This window comes from Zychaea mexicana, assembly GCF_025766255.1.
Source record: "Zychaea mexicana strain RSA 1403 chromosome Unknown BDB00scaffold_6, whole genome shotgun sequence".
NCBI classification, from domain to species: Eukaryota; Fungi; Mucoromycota; class Mucoromycetes; order Mucorales; family Lichtheimiaceae; genus Zychaea; species Zychaea mexicana.
The window spans coordinates 804333-820306 of record NW_026516669.1 but is presented as its reverse complement, the minus strand read 5'-3'; the positions used below and the strand labels follow the sequence as shown (position 1 = coordinate 820306).

At 48.4% G+C, this 15974-nt stretch overlaps 1 protein-coding gene and 2 non-coding genes across 3 annotated transcripts; 1 reads left to right on the top strand and 2 right to left on the bottom strand.

Annotated features, from left to right (window-relative positions):
• Positions 1–548: 548 nt before the first annotated feature.
• On the bottom strand, positions 549–832 carry BDB00DRAFT_801875 (uncharacterized protein; the record flags this gene model as incomplete). The annotated part of the gene is given in 2 exon segments (XM_053121907.1): positions 549–781; positions 801–832. Coding segments are annotated over 2 exon segments (265 nt in total), but the record flags the coding sequence as incomplete, so codon positions are not given.
• A 1359-nt stretch (positions 833–2191) lies between these two features.
• BDB00DRAFT_t9 lies at positions 2192–2262 on the top strand. Its single transcript has one exon. It is a non-coding gene; the product is annotated as a tRNA-His (tRNA).
• Positions 2263–3935: 1673 nt separating this feature from the next.
• BDB00DRAFT_t8 lies at positions 3936–4017 on the bottom strand. Its single transcript has one exon. It is a non-coding gene; the product is annotated as a tRNA-Tyr (tRNA).
• Positions 4018–15974: the final 11957 nt, after the last annotated feature.

Genomic DNA, 15974 nt, shown 5'->3' with positions numbered 1-15974 from the left:
GGCGACGAGCTACAGCGCGCACTTGGCGAGTGGAAGGCTTTTTAGGGCCAACCTTTCGTGCTGCCATTTGTGCGTAGGATACCGTGGTGGTGGTAGTTGTTGGAGGTGGCGATGATCGTTGTTGTTGTTGGGGGTTCGAGGGTGTGGTGGAAGCAGGCTTATCACTAGGTGCTGCGGGTGATGAAGTAGTGGCGTATTTGGATGCTGATGATCCACTAGCTGCGGCTGTTTTTTGACCGCGCAAAAGTGCAAGCTCTTGCTCCAGTGCCGCATTCTGTAGCTGCAACTTTTTATTAGTATCGGTCAGTTGTGATACCTGTTCACGGAGGGCAGCAATTTCCGCAAACTGCTCGTCATGCTTGTCAAGGCGCTTATGGATGGCCTGCAAATATTCTGGCAACTGGGGGAAGTCATGGATGAAGGTGTCCATGCCTTCTGTTACCTGTTCGGGCATATCCTCTGCCCATTCTTAGGGATCCGTATCAGAACCGTAGAACCGGAACCGAACCGAACCGAAACCGAGAAAATACGGTTCGGTTCCTGTCAAGAACCGAACCGGAACCGAACCGGTTCTGTATAAGTAGAACCGAAGAACCGAGAGGCAGAAGATTGCAATCAGCGATTTTGGTAATTAGTATAAAGTAGGCTATAATGGAAGTTACGAACAATGTTATTCCGAAAAGACCACGAAGTAGTGTATTTGCAAGCCATACTTTATTGAAAAACTTAACAAAACCTGCAAAAGCAGAAGGGAGTAAAAAATAGTAAAGAAGAGAAGAGAAAAAAATAAAAAAACACTTCTTCTGACGGCAGCTTGCTTTCTCCGCCCATGACGCACATCATTACTTGTTCCTCTACTTTGCTACCCACAATGCATTTTTCTCCATGACGTACTACTTTACTCAGTTTTATCAAGTTTGTGCATTCCGTTTGAGATTGCGCATTCTGGGGCTCATAACAGAATTATCTTACCCATTCACCCTTTGCCTTTTATGAGACACTATACACTACTCACACGTAGAGACACAGCAGCTGTATGTACTGCCGGTTGTGGTTCAATTCCTCCAATGTTACGATAACATATTGTACTAGTAATACTAAGTCGCTCTAAGTAAGTACTATAAGCTCCACTTTTTTTTGTAAAAACTGTGCTTCAATCTTTTAACCATGCAATGACCCACATCGTATGAGAATGTTTACACTCTGTTTCTCTTATTCATTTTGAGATCGCTGTTCAATGTACAATAATAAACTATTCTTTTTTACTGCAGTATTCAAGTATACCGCGACATTTGAACACACACATCAGCTTTCATTTAAAGATACCGAATCTTGCCTTTTTTATATACGTAATGGGTTCGGTTCTTCGGTTCGATTCTTCGGTTCTACGGTTCTCGTCGGTTCTAGTCGGTTCGGTTCTTGCTTTAGACGGTTCGGTTCGGTTCCCTTTAAGAACCGAACCGAACCGAACCGTGCGGATCCCTACCCATTCTTGCTGCTGCTGTTGGGGTTCCTGTGCCATCTGTTGCTTAGCATCAGCAATGGCGGCTACAAAGGGGAGATGACCAAAATGGCCATTGCAATTATTGCAGTGTAACATTGGGGCAGGGGGCTCATACAAGGCGTTAGTATCCTGTGCAAGCACGATGTTACCTAGAGTCTTGCAGGTGGGACAGGCAATATTGGCCTGGGTGCTAGTGAAATCAGCTCCGAACTGTACACTAAAATTAGTAGCAAGCTGTTCTTTTTGCAAAAGGCCTTTTTGGTTGACCATGGTTTTTTCTTTTTCTTCAGCTGTATTGCCTGCTGAATAGGGCTTTGGTTTCGTTGTTTGGCGTATTTTTCTGACTGGCAGGTCTGCGCCCATGTCGGAGGGTGAATTTGGTGGTGAGGGGCGTGAGGTGTTGAGGCGGTTCTTTTTGACTGAGGGGATTCGAGATGGGCGAGATGGAATGAGCGATTGACGAATGCGCTTTTTACTCGCAGATAAAGATAGTAGCGTGTCGAGCTTGAGCTGGGGAGTATGACGCTGTATTGCTTTTGGCTGTACGGTGCGTGTAGCTGGAGCTATCATTGCTAGGAGTTTTGGGGAATTTGTTGGTGAAAGTGGTGGTTTTTGGGTGGTTTTGGTGTTGTTTTCGCTCAATTTGGTAATTTTTCAAGAAAATGAGGAATAGGGGAAAGAGAGCATGCCGTGATAGTATAGTGGCAGTACATTGCGTTGTGGCCGCACTGACCCTGGTTCGATTCCAGGTCACGGCATTTCGTGAAACTCTGAACCTATAGATATATATATAATATATATGTTACATTTTTTTTTGTAAATTGTCGTAGCCATAGTTTTCATGTAACACATACTTTCTTTTTGGATTCCATCCCCGTTCTTTGGTATACTTCTTGCTTGCTGCAGTCCATAGCTACTTTTCCTTTTGTCGTACATTCAACTATCACTGCAAAAAATAAGGGGTATCAATAAGGTATTAAATTTTAATACTCAGATATCATTAGGGGTTGCAATTGGACAGGTCGGGTCAGGTCAAGGGTCTGACCCGTTGACCCATGGATCAAGAAAACACTGACCCGGCCCGACCCATTCAACCCGATGGGTCAAAACTCGGGTTGACAGGTCAAGACTGATTTCAATGCAGTAATGAAGGAAGTGTCGATCAGCCTGAACTTGAGCACTGGAAGTGCAAAACTCCATATATATATAGCTCTCTAAGATGATGGCACGCAAATTCCTAGTAGTGCTAGCAACATCTACGTTTTGAGTGATTATTCTTAAAAGGTAAAGGGTTCTGTGCCATCACAAAAGAAATCGCTTGGGCTCACATGCTTTATAGAAAGCATAATATTTAAAGTTTGGTTGAAAATCGACTTCCCTATATGTCCCTTATCCTTTTCCCTTTTCCCTTTTCTTTTCACTTCTTTCTTCTTCCTTCGATTTTCTTTTCTCAATTCCTTTTCTGTCTTTTGTTAAATCGCGTCTCTTACTGCCACCGTCTATTGTATATTCTTATTGCACTATTGCTACTTCTTCACTCCTATCATATATATTGCTTATAGCTTACTTATCCCATACTGTTGAATATAAAGTATAATCCCACAATAAATAGAATTAAGTACGTTTTATGCTATAGTTCTATAGCAGACATATTGACAACTAATGATGTTTCCCAACAAGAAGATTGACTACTTAAATATATGTACCTCATACATATTATATATATACATGGGTCACGACGGGTCAACGGGTCGGGTCAACAGGTCGGGTCAAGGGTTGGCTGGGTCGACCTATGGGTCAAAAAAGCATCAACCCGACCCATTGACCCGTCCTCAACCCGCAGGTTGGTTTTGACCTGCGGGTCAGATTGCAACCCTAAGATGATATGTAGAAGAAGATTAAAAATCATAGTAAAGACAATAATCATCTTTACTACATATTTACTCTTAATTATCCCTCTGTTGTAGTATGTAGTAAAAATGACCGGCCTTTAATTATCCCGTTTTGGCGGCGCAACACTTTTGCTAGGCAGCAAACAATTACAACAGAATTCCGCTGCGCTAAAATACGTTGACAACATATAAATGAACACATAAGCAACAAGTAGAAGGCGTGATTCGACAGCATCGTAATTGTATCGTATGATATGGTTGTATCATATGGCAAGTGCTGAGGCACTTTATTAGCAATAGCCACGCTATCACATGCTATAAAAAGTATCTTTTAACAACCCTCCTCTATCCTCTGATTACCCTTTGTTCTTATCCTTTCTCATTGGCTATGGATCCACCTACTAAAAAGCGACTCGACACGTCTTCTTTTGTCCCCTGGCTACGCTACTTCGGCCAAAAGCGTTTGACATAACGGTTACACAAAAAAAAGAGAAAATTCACAATAAAAAAAGCATCATATATGAAGCTGATATAGATTTTCCGATCTACCTGATTCGAACAGGTGACCTAGAGATTACAGTACACTACAGTCTCCCGCTCTACCAACTGAGCTAAGATCGGGAGAGACATCTGTCGAGCATCGCGCGCGGCGAAAAGCACCTCTTTTTATACTTTTTTCAACCCACTCCCCCAAAGGTCGTGTGTTCGATTCCCGCCCCAACACTTACCTTTTCCGTCCGCCCAACCACGCTGTCATACAAAATTAATCAACCCGAAATTACCAACGTGCTTGCACAAAGCAAATTAAACACAACACACACCGCCATCACCAACACGCGTACCTTAACCCGCATTCCCGTTATCGCACCAATGAGCGGCGTCCGCACTAGCCTTCGTCGTTCTGAACGTGTGAACAAAACCAATAATACTTCCCGTTCGCCAAGCCCACATGCTAGTGGCATCACCCGATGGGACACAACAACATCGACAACAACACCGCGTACCGCCAAAAATAGCCGCCTCGCAACACGGGGCATATACGCGGTCTATAAGCAGCGCCAACAGCAGCAACACGAGCAGCAACAACAGCAAATCCAGCAACAACAGGATGATGATTGGGCTGACCAGGCATCAGACCACTCAATGGTATCATCCTTGTCAATCGCCTCAGTCGCCTCAGCAGCAGCAGTACCACGCCAGCACCCTTCGTTCTTGGCTCGTCTCGAAGAAATGGAGACCCGCATCACCACGAACGAAAGAAGAATGCACAACGCCGAGGAGCAATTAAAGCAAATGGATGCTTTAATTGCTGAGAATCAACAGCTCCGCTCGCAACTCGAAGAGGCTAACGCCCATATCGCCAACCTTGAGGATGCTATGCAACGTGCAACAACAGCAGAAGCACCAACCGTAACACCTGTGGATCATCCTGTCGAAGGCATGGAAGTTGACCCAACTGGGGCACGCGAATCACGTTGGGCACTAACGGATGCAGAATACGAACGACGCAAACAAGAGCGAGCAGTAGTAACGAAGCGTCTTGAAGAACAACGAGCCCGTCGTCTTGAGCAACAGTTCACGAAAATCGAACGCCAGCAGCAGCAGCAACAACAACCAGCACAGCAACAGCAACAACAACAACAAAAGTCGACTGCAAAAACGGCCAAGTCGTCGTACGCCAAAGTCGCTGCAAAATACGTTGCCCCAAAGCAAAAGAAGGTGGTACCCCCCTCCCCTAAACAAATCGAGCGCGCACAACGACTGTTTCAACCTGCGTGTGATAAAACCGGCTACGTCGTCGTGTATTTGCCCACGCCACGACGGGTCACACACCGAGAAGTCCGTCATTCGTTGAGATTGTTGCAGATCGACCAAGAACGCGTGATAGACGTACACTTCCCAGCGCATGAAGTGGTGGGTCTGTTGATCCATGCGTCGTACGAATCCGAGCTCCGAGAAAAGTTGAAACAGCAGAAAACAATACCCAAAGACGATTTCAATCCAACAGCAGCATCAACGATCGGCAACCCAACAGTAATTGCTGAAAAGACGGAAACAGAACGTGCAGCACTCGCCAAGGAGCTATACCAGAAGCGTATGCTAGCACTGTGCGTCCGTATGCCGAAAAAGCACCTCGCTGTCGCAATCATGCGCCACTTTACGTCACTACCCGAAGATGACCACCACCACGTTGATGTTGCATATTGGACACACTTCCAGCAGCAATGTCCCAAACCAGCATCTCGTCGTCGTCGTCAATCGATTTCGTCGGTTGATGAAGCTCGCAATCTGTTGTCACCCAAGAGTGTCAACAATAACGATGAGGCGGACACTATGGATCAAGATTAATGATAAACCAGCTGCGCATTGGTTTATTGAACGCGTCTGGTGTCAACCGATCGCCTGACGAAATTGTTAATTTTTGCATCCAAAAAGACCTTGACATGGTCTTTCTTACCGAAACTTTCTTGATCCGCGGCGGTTCACTACTGACTGGCTTCAGTACCACACCTATGCAACAACACATGAACGAAGCAACAAGGGATTTGGTGGCGTATCGCTGTTAGTAAGGCCGGACCTCAACATGCATTTCCATCAACTCCCCTACCACAACGACAACACTCTCTCACTCCGACTCGGCATGTACACCATCCATGCCTTGTACTTACCACCAACACTTCCGCACACCGCAGTCACTGAACGGCTGGACCGTCTCAGCATCGACAACAACACAATCATCCTTGGTGACTTTAATGCACGCATGAGCACCATAGGCGACACTCAAAACAACGCGCGCACCAACAATGGTTTCTCGTCCTGGCTTTTGGACAACGGTCTCCACGTGTGGAACCAGTCTTTGGCATATGGGCAACCGACTTTCCGAAACCACCAAGGCACCAGCATCATCGACCTCTTCATATCTCGCGCACAGGCCGTCAACAATCCACATATGGAGATATACGATAATGTTTCATTAAACACACCGCACCATTTTTGTGTGTTTGAATTCGCCCCGCACACCGCCATCCCTCGCCTACCTGAACCTAATGCAGCACGTCAACACTGGAAACTCCAACGATTTGAGGATCCGGATGTTGTTCAATTGTATGTCGAAAAATTTCGCCGGTTATCCGATCCACTACGAGACCGCCTCTCAAATCGACTTGCAAGTGAAGACACCGTCATCCCTGTCGCCGAGATAGAACAGGCTGGCACTGATCTACTCGCGTCGATATATGAAGCACTTGATGCTAGTGTCACACGAGGCAAGATGCGGCCAAAGCACTGGCGATGGTTTTGGACCGAAGAGTTACAAGAACGCGCAGACCATCGAGAGGATATGTACCGTCGTTGGCGCCGAGCACCGAACAACATCGTGTGAAAGCCCAAAGGTGGACCGAGTTCCAAGCAGCCCGCAAAGCCTTCAACTCCGTGTTGAAAGCACTCGCCGCCGTCACTGGAAGCAATTCTGTACCCGATCAGCGAAGCACCAGTTGCCGAGATGAATAGTGCTATCAAGCATATGCGTCGCAATCGGCAGACCAGCCACACGTTCTCGCATCCAGATGGGCCTCAGCAGGCGGTTGAGGTCATGGTGTCGCATCTGTCGGGCGTGTTTGGTGGTGAGAGACAACCGCCCTCACAATGGTCGATCCGCTTTGGTCGTGAATCGGACCCTGATGAACCATTTCATCCTGTCGATATAGAGACCGCCATCCGCAAGCTCGCTCCTCGCAAAGCACCAGGTGATGACCATGTCACTGGTGCAATGTTGAAACCAATTGCTGCTCCTCTGGCTATAATACTGGCCAGCTGTTCACAGTATGTTGGCGTTGGTCGTGGGTGCCTGTGTCGTGGCGTACTGCCCAAGTCGTTCCGATTTTCAAGAAAGGCGATCCAACTGAGGCCAGTAACTATCGACCGATTAGCTTGACCAGCACCTTTCGTAAGCTACTCGAACGCTGTTTATTGCCTCGTTTGCTTGAACATATGCCAATGCTGGACATTGCGCAAGGTGGTTTCCGACAAAATCGTGGTGCGTTGGACAGGCGTTTTCCTTGAATATGCTGGTGCGCCATTTCAAGAAGCAATACGACTTTCATCCCGCCATCGCCTTCCTCGACATCAAATCCGCATATGATTCTGTAGATAGAGACGTCATATGGTCAACGTTGCAGGGAAACCTGCCGAGCGCTCTGTTCCATCTCGTCCGACATCTATTCAATGAGGTACGGCTGGCCGTCATCCTCCAGAATCATCAATCACGACACATCAATCCTCGCCGCGGTGTACTACAAGGATCTATTCTTAGTCCTCTTCTGTATGCCGTGTTCATTGACAGCTTGCCAAAGCAGCTCCGTATCGCCGACCCTGTCATCACTCACCCGTTGATTTTGCGTGCACCACCGATGGCAAATTTGACAGAGGCATCTGCTCAAGAAATACGATACACACCACCGAACCATGGCCGTCTCGGAGCAAATCGACCAGATACTGAGCTCATCGTTGTGTCCTCGCTATTGTATGCTGACGATGTTGCTATCATTGCCGCACCTGACGATATGGTTCGCTTTCTTCGAGTTGCCGAGCAACATTCACAAGATCTGGGGTATCGATGGCATCCTGCCAAATGCGCGGTAATCGGCCCACCACCACCACGAACAACATACGACGACATTGCTGACGAGCTTGCTGTGCTAGAACACCGAGAACCGCCAGCCTTAGCATACAAGCTCTACAACACCCCTATTCCATTTGTCGCCAACTTTAAATATCTAGGCGTACCTTTCAACCAGGAGGGCCTGGATAGAACATTCCTGGTGTCACAAAGGACGCAACTAGCCACAGGTGCTATGGCTACCCTGCAAAGTCTCGGTGTTCACCAATATGCGCTTGGTATCTGGGCAGCTCTACGCTCGTACCGCACTTTTGCAAGACCAGTGCTCGAATATGGCCTGGCCATAGCCGGTGTCAACGCTGCGGAAATCGGAAAAATCGAGACAGCACAAAAAAGCTGTATCAAGATGGCGCTTAACCGCAAAGCAACGCGACAAATGCCAACAATCGTGCCTATGGTGCTGGCTGACCTGCCGTCGATGCGTATTCGTATTCGTACGTTGCAGCTCAAGTTTGCAGCCCGTCTCCAAGAACTGCCAACTACAACAATGTTACGGTGTGTTGAGCTGACACATTTGCGACACACACACCCTAACAAGCAATGGTTATCGCTGACATCGTGGAACCCGCTGTACCAACTGTACAAAAGGTTGAAAAACGAAAGAAACGAGGAAAACCCAGTAGGCCGCGCAATCCGAGAAAAAAGAGACGAGGAATTGGTAGTCCGCCGGGAAACCAAGAAAACGGTCCGGGTGCTCCGGTCATCTCGGATGGTAGATCCGATTCTCTATTTGCCAGCACATAGCCAAGATCGACATCGACTGGTAAAGTGGCGCATGTTCTGGCTGCCTCCCTTTCCTGAGCCATCCTGTAGGTGTGGTGCCGAGCAGGTCAAGCGCGACCATTTTGCTTCCTGTCCGTTTATCCAAGAGCAACTCACTGCGCTCAAAGATGCTTTTGGTCCGATCCCTGCTCTTCCTCTGGATCAGCATATCGTCGACCACATCTTGAATTCACTACCACGTTCCGAAGCTGGCCTTCATATAGGCAAATGGCGATCAGCTTGGCCCGCGCTGATCTATTTTCTACGTGAAGTTGACTGTCTTTGTCACCCTGATGGCGACTTTGCATTAGAACCGCCACCAGAAGAAGCCCTCAGCTTGCCATCACGGCCTGAGGCAGCAACAACACCACAACAACAATAGCGTAGCACATCTTGCCGCTCACCCACACTCTTCTTTCACCACGATATACACACACATCCTCTATTTTCTTTCTATCCCGTCTTTATTGTATCTTATAACACCCTTAGCTAGATAGAAACCCCTCCTGTATTTTCAACATCACCGCTCTCTCATATTCTTATATCTTATCTCCTACGTTCCTGCACAGACCATATACTCTATATGTATCTCCTCTCCTATTCCACGCTCTCTTTTTTCTCATTCAGGCCAAGCTTTTTCCCCACGTTGGGTTTTTTCAGCTTGTGTCACCAACTCTATTTTTCTTTATATTTAATCTGTCACAATCATTCACGCACCGCAAGGGAGCGATCAAAATGCCCAATGGCGAGGATCACTTAGTCTTCCACATAATAAAACATATACTTTTTCACCTGAGCTAAGATCGGGGAGACATCTGTCGAGCATCGCGCGCGGCGAAAAGCACCTCTTTTTATACTTTTTTCAACCCACTCCCCCAAAGGTCGTGTGTTCGAATCCCGCCCCAACACTTACCTTTTCCGTCCGCCCAACCACGCTGTCATACAAAATTAATCAACCCGAAATTACCAACGTGCTTGCACAAAGCAAATTAAACACAACACACACCGCCATCACCAACACGCGTACCTTAACCCGCATTCCCGTTATCGCACCAATGAGCGGCGTCCGCACTAGCCTTCGTCGTTCTGAACGTGTGAACAAAACCATTAATACTTCCCGTTCACCAAGCCCACATGCTAGCGGCATCACCCGACGGGACACAACAACATCGACAACAACACCGCGTACCGCCAAAAATAGCCGCCTCGCAACATGGGGCATATACGCGGTCTATAAGCAGCGCCAACAGCAGCAACACGAGCAGCAACAACAGCAAATCCAGCAACAACAGGATGATGATTGGGCTGACCAGGCATCAGACCACTCAATGGTATCATCCTTGTCAATCGCCTCAGTCGCCTCAGCAGCAGCAGTCCCACGCCAGCAACCTTCGTTCTTGGCTCGTCTCGAAGAAATGGAGACCCGCATCACCACGAACGAAAGAAGAATGCACAACGCCGAGGAGCAATTAAAGCAAATGGATGCTTTAATTGCTGAGAATCAACAGCTCCGCTCGCAACTCGAAGAGGCTAACGCCCATATCGCCAACCTTGAGGATGCTATGCAACGTGCAACAACAGCAGAAGCACCAACCGTAACACCTGCGGATCATCCTGTCGTAGGCATGGAAGTTGACCCAACTGGGGCACGCGAATCATGTTGGGCACTAACGGATGCAGAATACGAACGACGCAAACAAGAGCGAGCAGTAGTAACGAAGCGTCTTGAAGAACAACGAGCCCGTCGTCTTGAGCAACAGTTCAAGAAAATCGAACGCCAGCAGCAGCAGCAACAACAACCAGCACAGCAACAGCAACAACAACAACAAAAGTCGACTGCAAAAACGGCCAAGTCGTTGTACGCCAAAGTCGCTGCAAAACACGTTGCCCCAAAGCAAAAGAAGGTGGTTCCCCCCTCCCCCAAACAAATCGAGCGCGCACAACGACTGTTTCAACCTGCGTGTGATAAAACCGGCTACGTCGTCGTGTATTTGCCCACGCCACGACGGGTCACACACCGAGAAGTCCGTCATTCGTTGAGATTGTTGCAGATCGACCAAGAACGCGTGATAGACGTACACTTCCCAGCGCATGAAGTGGTGGGTCTGTTGATCCATGCGTCGTACGAATCCGAGCTCCGAGAAAAGTTGAAGCAGCAGAAAACAACACCCAAGGACGCATTCAATCCAACAGCAGCATCAACGATCGGCAACCCAACAGTAATTGCTGAAAAGACGGAAACAGAACGTGCAGCACTCGCCAAGGAGCTATACCAGAAGCGTATGCTAGCACTGTGCGTCCGTATGCCGAAAAAGCACCTCGCTGTCGCAATTATGCGCCACTTTACGTCACTACCCGAAGATGACCACCACCACGTTGATGTTGCATATTGGACACAATTCCAGCAGCAATGTCCCAAACCAGCATCTCGTCGTCGTCGTCAATCGATTTCGTCGGTTGATGAAGCTCGCAATCTGTTGTCACCCAAGAGTGTCAACAATAACGATGAGGCGGACACTATGGATCAAGATTAATGATAAACCAGCTGCGCATTGGTCTATTGAACGCGTCTGGTGTCAACCGATCGCCTGACGAAATTGTTAATTTTTGCATCCAAAAAGACCTTGACATGGTCTTTCTTACCGAAACTTTCTTGATCCGCGGGCGGTTCACTACTGACTGGCTTCAGTACCACACCTATGCAACAACACATGAACGAAGCAACAAGGGATTTGGTGGCGTATCGCTGTTAGTAAGGCCGGACCTCAACATGCATTTCCATCAACTCCCCTACCACAACGACAACACTCTCTCACTCCGACTCGGCATGTACACCATCCATGCCTTGTACTTACCACCAACACTTCCGCACACCGCAGTCACTGAACGGCTGGACCGTCTCAGCATCGACAACAACACAATCATCCTTGGTGACTTTAATGCACGCATGAGCACCATAGGCGACACTCAAAACAACGCGCGCACCAACAATGGTTTCTCGTCCTGGCTTTTGGACAACGGTCTCCACGTGTGGAACCAGTCTTTGGCGTATGGGCAACCGACTTTCCGAAACCACCAAGGCACCAGCATCATCGACCTCTTCATATCTCGCGCACAGGCCGTCAACAATCCGCATATGGAGATATACGATAATGTTTCATTAAACACACCGCACCACTTTTGTGTGTTTGACTTCGCCCCGCACACCGCCATCCCTCGCTTACCTGAACCTAATGCAGCACGTCAACACTGGAAACTCCAACGATTTGAGGATCCGGATGTTGTTCGATTGTATGTCGAAGAATTTCGCCGGCTATCCGATCCACTACGAGACCGCCTCTCAAATCGACTTGCAAGTGAAGACACCGTCATCCCTGTCGCCGAGATAGAACAGGCTGGCACTGATCTACTCGCGTCGATATATGAAGCACTTGATGCTAGTGTCACACGAGGCAAGATGCGGCCAAAGCACTGGCGATGGTTTTGGACCGAAGAGTTACAAGAACGCGCAGACCATCGAGAGGATATGTACCGTCGTTGGCGCCAAGCACCGAACAACATCGTCGTGAAAGCCCAAAGGTGGACCGAGTTCCAAGCAGCCCGCAAAGCCTTCAACTCCGTGTTGAAAAGCACTCGCCGCCGTCACTGGAAGCAATTCTGTACCCGAATCAGCGAAGCACCAGTTGCCGAGATGAATAGTGCTATCAAGCATATGCGTCGCAATCGGCAGACCAGCCACACGTTCTCGCATCCAGATGGGCCTCAGCAGGCGGTTGAGGTCATGGTGTCGCATCTGTCGGGCGTGTTTGGTGGTGAGAGACAACCGCCCTCACAATGGTCGATCCGCTTTGGTCGTGAATCGGACCCTGATGAACCATTTCATCCTGTCGATATCGAAACCGCCATCCGCAAACTCGCTCCTCGCAAAGCACCAGGTGATGACCATATCACTGGTGCAATGTTGAAACCAATTGCTGCTCCTCTGGCTATAATACTGGCCAAGCTGTTCACAGTATGTTGGCGTTGGTCGTGGGTGCCTGTGTCGTGGCGTACTGCCCAAGTCGTTCCGATTTTCAAGAAAGGCGATCCAACTGAGGCCAGTAACTATCGACCGATTAGCTTGACCAGCACCTTTCGTAAGCTACTCGAACGCTGTTTATTGCCTCGTTTGCTTGAACATATGCCAATGCTGGACATTGCGCAAGGTGGTTTCCGACAAAATCGTGGTGCGTTGGATCAGGCGTTTTCCTTGAATATGCTGGTGCGCCACTTCAAGAAGCAATACGACTTTCATCCCGCCATCGCCTTCCTCGACATCAAATCCGCATACGATTCTGTAGATAGAGACGTCATATGGTCAACGTTGCAGGGAAACCTGCCGAGCGCTCTGTTCCATCTCGTCCGACATCTATTCAATGAGGTACGGCTGGCCGTCATCCTCCAGAATCATCAATCACGACACATCAATCCTCGCCGCGGTGTACTACAAGGATCTATTCTTAGTCCTCTTCTGTATGCCGTGTTCATTGACAGCTTGCCAAAGCAGCTCCGTATCGCCCACCCTGTCATCACTCACCCGTTGATTTTGCGTGCACCACCGATGGCAAATTTGACAGAGGCATCTGCTCAAGAAATACGATACACACCACCGAACCATGGCCGTCCAGGAGCAAATCGACCGGATACTGAGCTCATCGTTGTGTCCTCGCTATTGTATGCTGACGATGTTGCTATTATTGCCGCACCTGACGATATGGTTCGCTTTCTTCGAGTTGCTGAGCAACATTCACAAGATCTGGGGTATCGATGGCATCCTGCCAAATGCGCGGTAATCGGCCCACCACCACCACGAACAACATACGACGACATTGCTGACGAGCTTGCTGTGCTAGAACACCGAGAACCGCCAGCCTTAGCATACAAGCTCTACAACACCCCTATTCCATTTGTCGCCAACTTTAAATATCTAGGCGTACCTTTCAACCAGGAGGGCCTGGATAGAACATTCCTGGTGTCACAAAGGACGCAACTAGCCACAGGTGCTATGGCTACCCTGCAAAGTCTCGGTGTTCACCAATATGCGCTTGGTATCTGGGCAGCTCTACGCTCGTACCGCACTTTTGCAAGACCAGTGCTCGAATATGGCCTGGCCATAGCCGGTGTCAACGCTGCGGAAATCGAGAAAATCGAGACAGCACAAAAAAGCTGTATCAAGATGGCGCTTAACCGCAAAGCAACGCGACAAATGCCAACAATCGTGCCTATGGTGCTGGCTGACCTGCCGTCGATGCGTATTCGTATTCGTACGTTGCAGCTCAAGTTTGCAGCCCGTCTCCAAGAACTGCCAACTACAACAATGTTACGGTGTGTTGAGCTGACACATTTGCGACACACACACCCTGACAAGCAATGGTTATCGCTGACATCGTGGAACCCGCTGTACCAATTGTACAAAAGGTTGAAAAACGAAAGAAATGAGGAAAACCCAGTAGGCCGCGCAATCCGAGAAAAAAGAGACGAGGAATTGGTTGTCCGCCGGGAAACCAAGAAAACGGTCCGGGTGCTCCGGTCATCTCGGATGGTAGATCCGATTCTCTATTTGCCAGCACATAGCCAAGATCGACATCGATTGGTAAAGTGGCGCATGTTCTGGCTGCCTCCCTTTCCTGAGCCATCCTGTAGGTGTGGAGAGACACAGGTTAAGCGCGACCATTTTGCTTCCTGTCCGTTTATCCAAGAGCAACTCACTGCGCTCAAAGATGCTTTTGGTCCGATCCCTGCTCTTCCTCTGGATCAGCATATCGTCGACCACATCTTGAATTCACTACCACGTTCCGAAGCTGGCCTTCATATAGGCAAATGGCGATCAGCTTGGCCCGCGCTGATCTATTTTCTACGTGAAGTTGACTGTCTTTGTCACCCTGATGGCGACTTTGCATTAGAACCGCCACCAGAAGAAGCCCTCAGCTTGCCATCACGGCCTGAGGCAGCAACAACAACACAACAACAATAGCGTAGCACATCTTGCCGCTCACCCACACACTTCTTTCACCACGATATACACACACATCTTCTATTTTCTTTCTATCCCATCTTTATTGTATCTTATAACACCCTTAGCTAGATAGAAACCCCTCCTGTATTTTCAACACCACCGCTCTCTCATATTCTTATATCTTATCTCCTACGTTCCTACACAGACCATATACTCTATATGTATATCCTCTCCTATTCCACGCTCTCTTTTTTCTCATTCAGGCCAAGCTTTTTCCCCACATTGCGTTTTTTCAGCTTGTGTCACCAACTCTATTTTTCTTTATATTTAATCTGTCAAAATCATTCATGCACCGCAAGGGAGCGATCAAAATGCCCAATGGCGAGGATCACTTGGTCTTCCACATAATAAACATATACTTTTTCACCTGAGCTAAGATCGGGGAGACATCTGTCGAGCATCGCGCGCGGCAAAAAGCACCTCTTTTTATACTTTTTTCAACCCACTCCCCCAAAGGTCATGTGTTCGAATCCCGCCCCAACACTTACCTTTTCCGTCCGCCCAACCACGCTGTCATACAAAATTAATCAACCCGAAATTACCAACGTACTTGCACAAAGTAAATTAAACACAACACACACCGCCATCACCAACACGCGTACCTTAACCCGCATTCCCGTTATCGCACCAATGAGCGGCGTCCGCACTAGCCTTCGTCGTTCTGAACGTGTGAACAAAACCAATAATACTTCCCGTTCGCCAAGCCCACATGCTAGCGGCATCACCCGACGGGACACAACAACATCGCCAACAACACCGCGTACCGCCAAAAATAGCCGCCTCGCAACACGGGGCATATACGCGGTCTATAAGCAGCGCCAACAGCAGCAACACGAGCAGCAACAACAGCAAATCCAGCAACAACAGGATGATGATTGGGCTGACCAGGCATCAGACCACTCAATGGTATCATCCTTGTCAATCGCCTCAGTCGCCTCAGCAGCAGCAGTACCACGCCAGCAACCTTCGTTCTTGGCTCGTCTCGAAGAAATGGAGACCCGCATCACCACGAACGAAAGAAGAATGCACAACGCCGAGGAGCAATTAAAGCAAATGGATGCTTTAATTGCTGAGAATCAACAG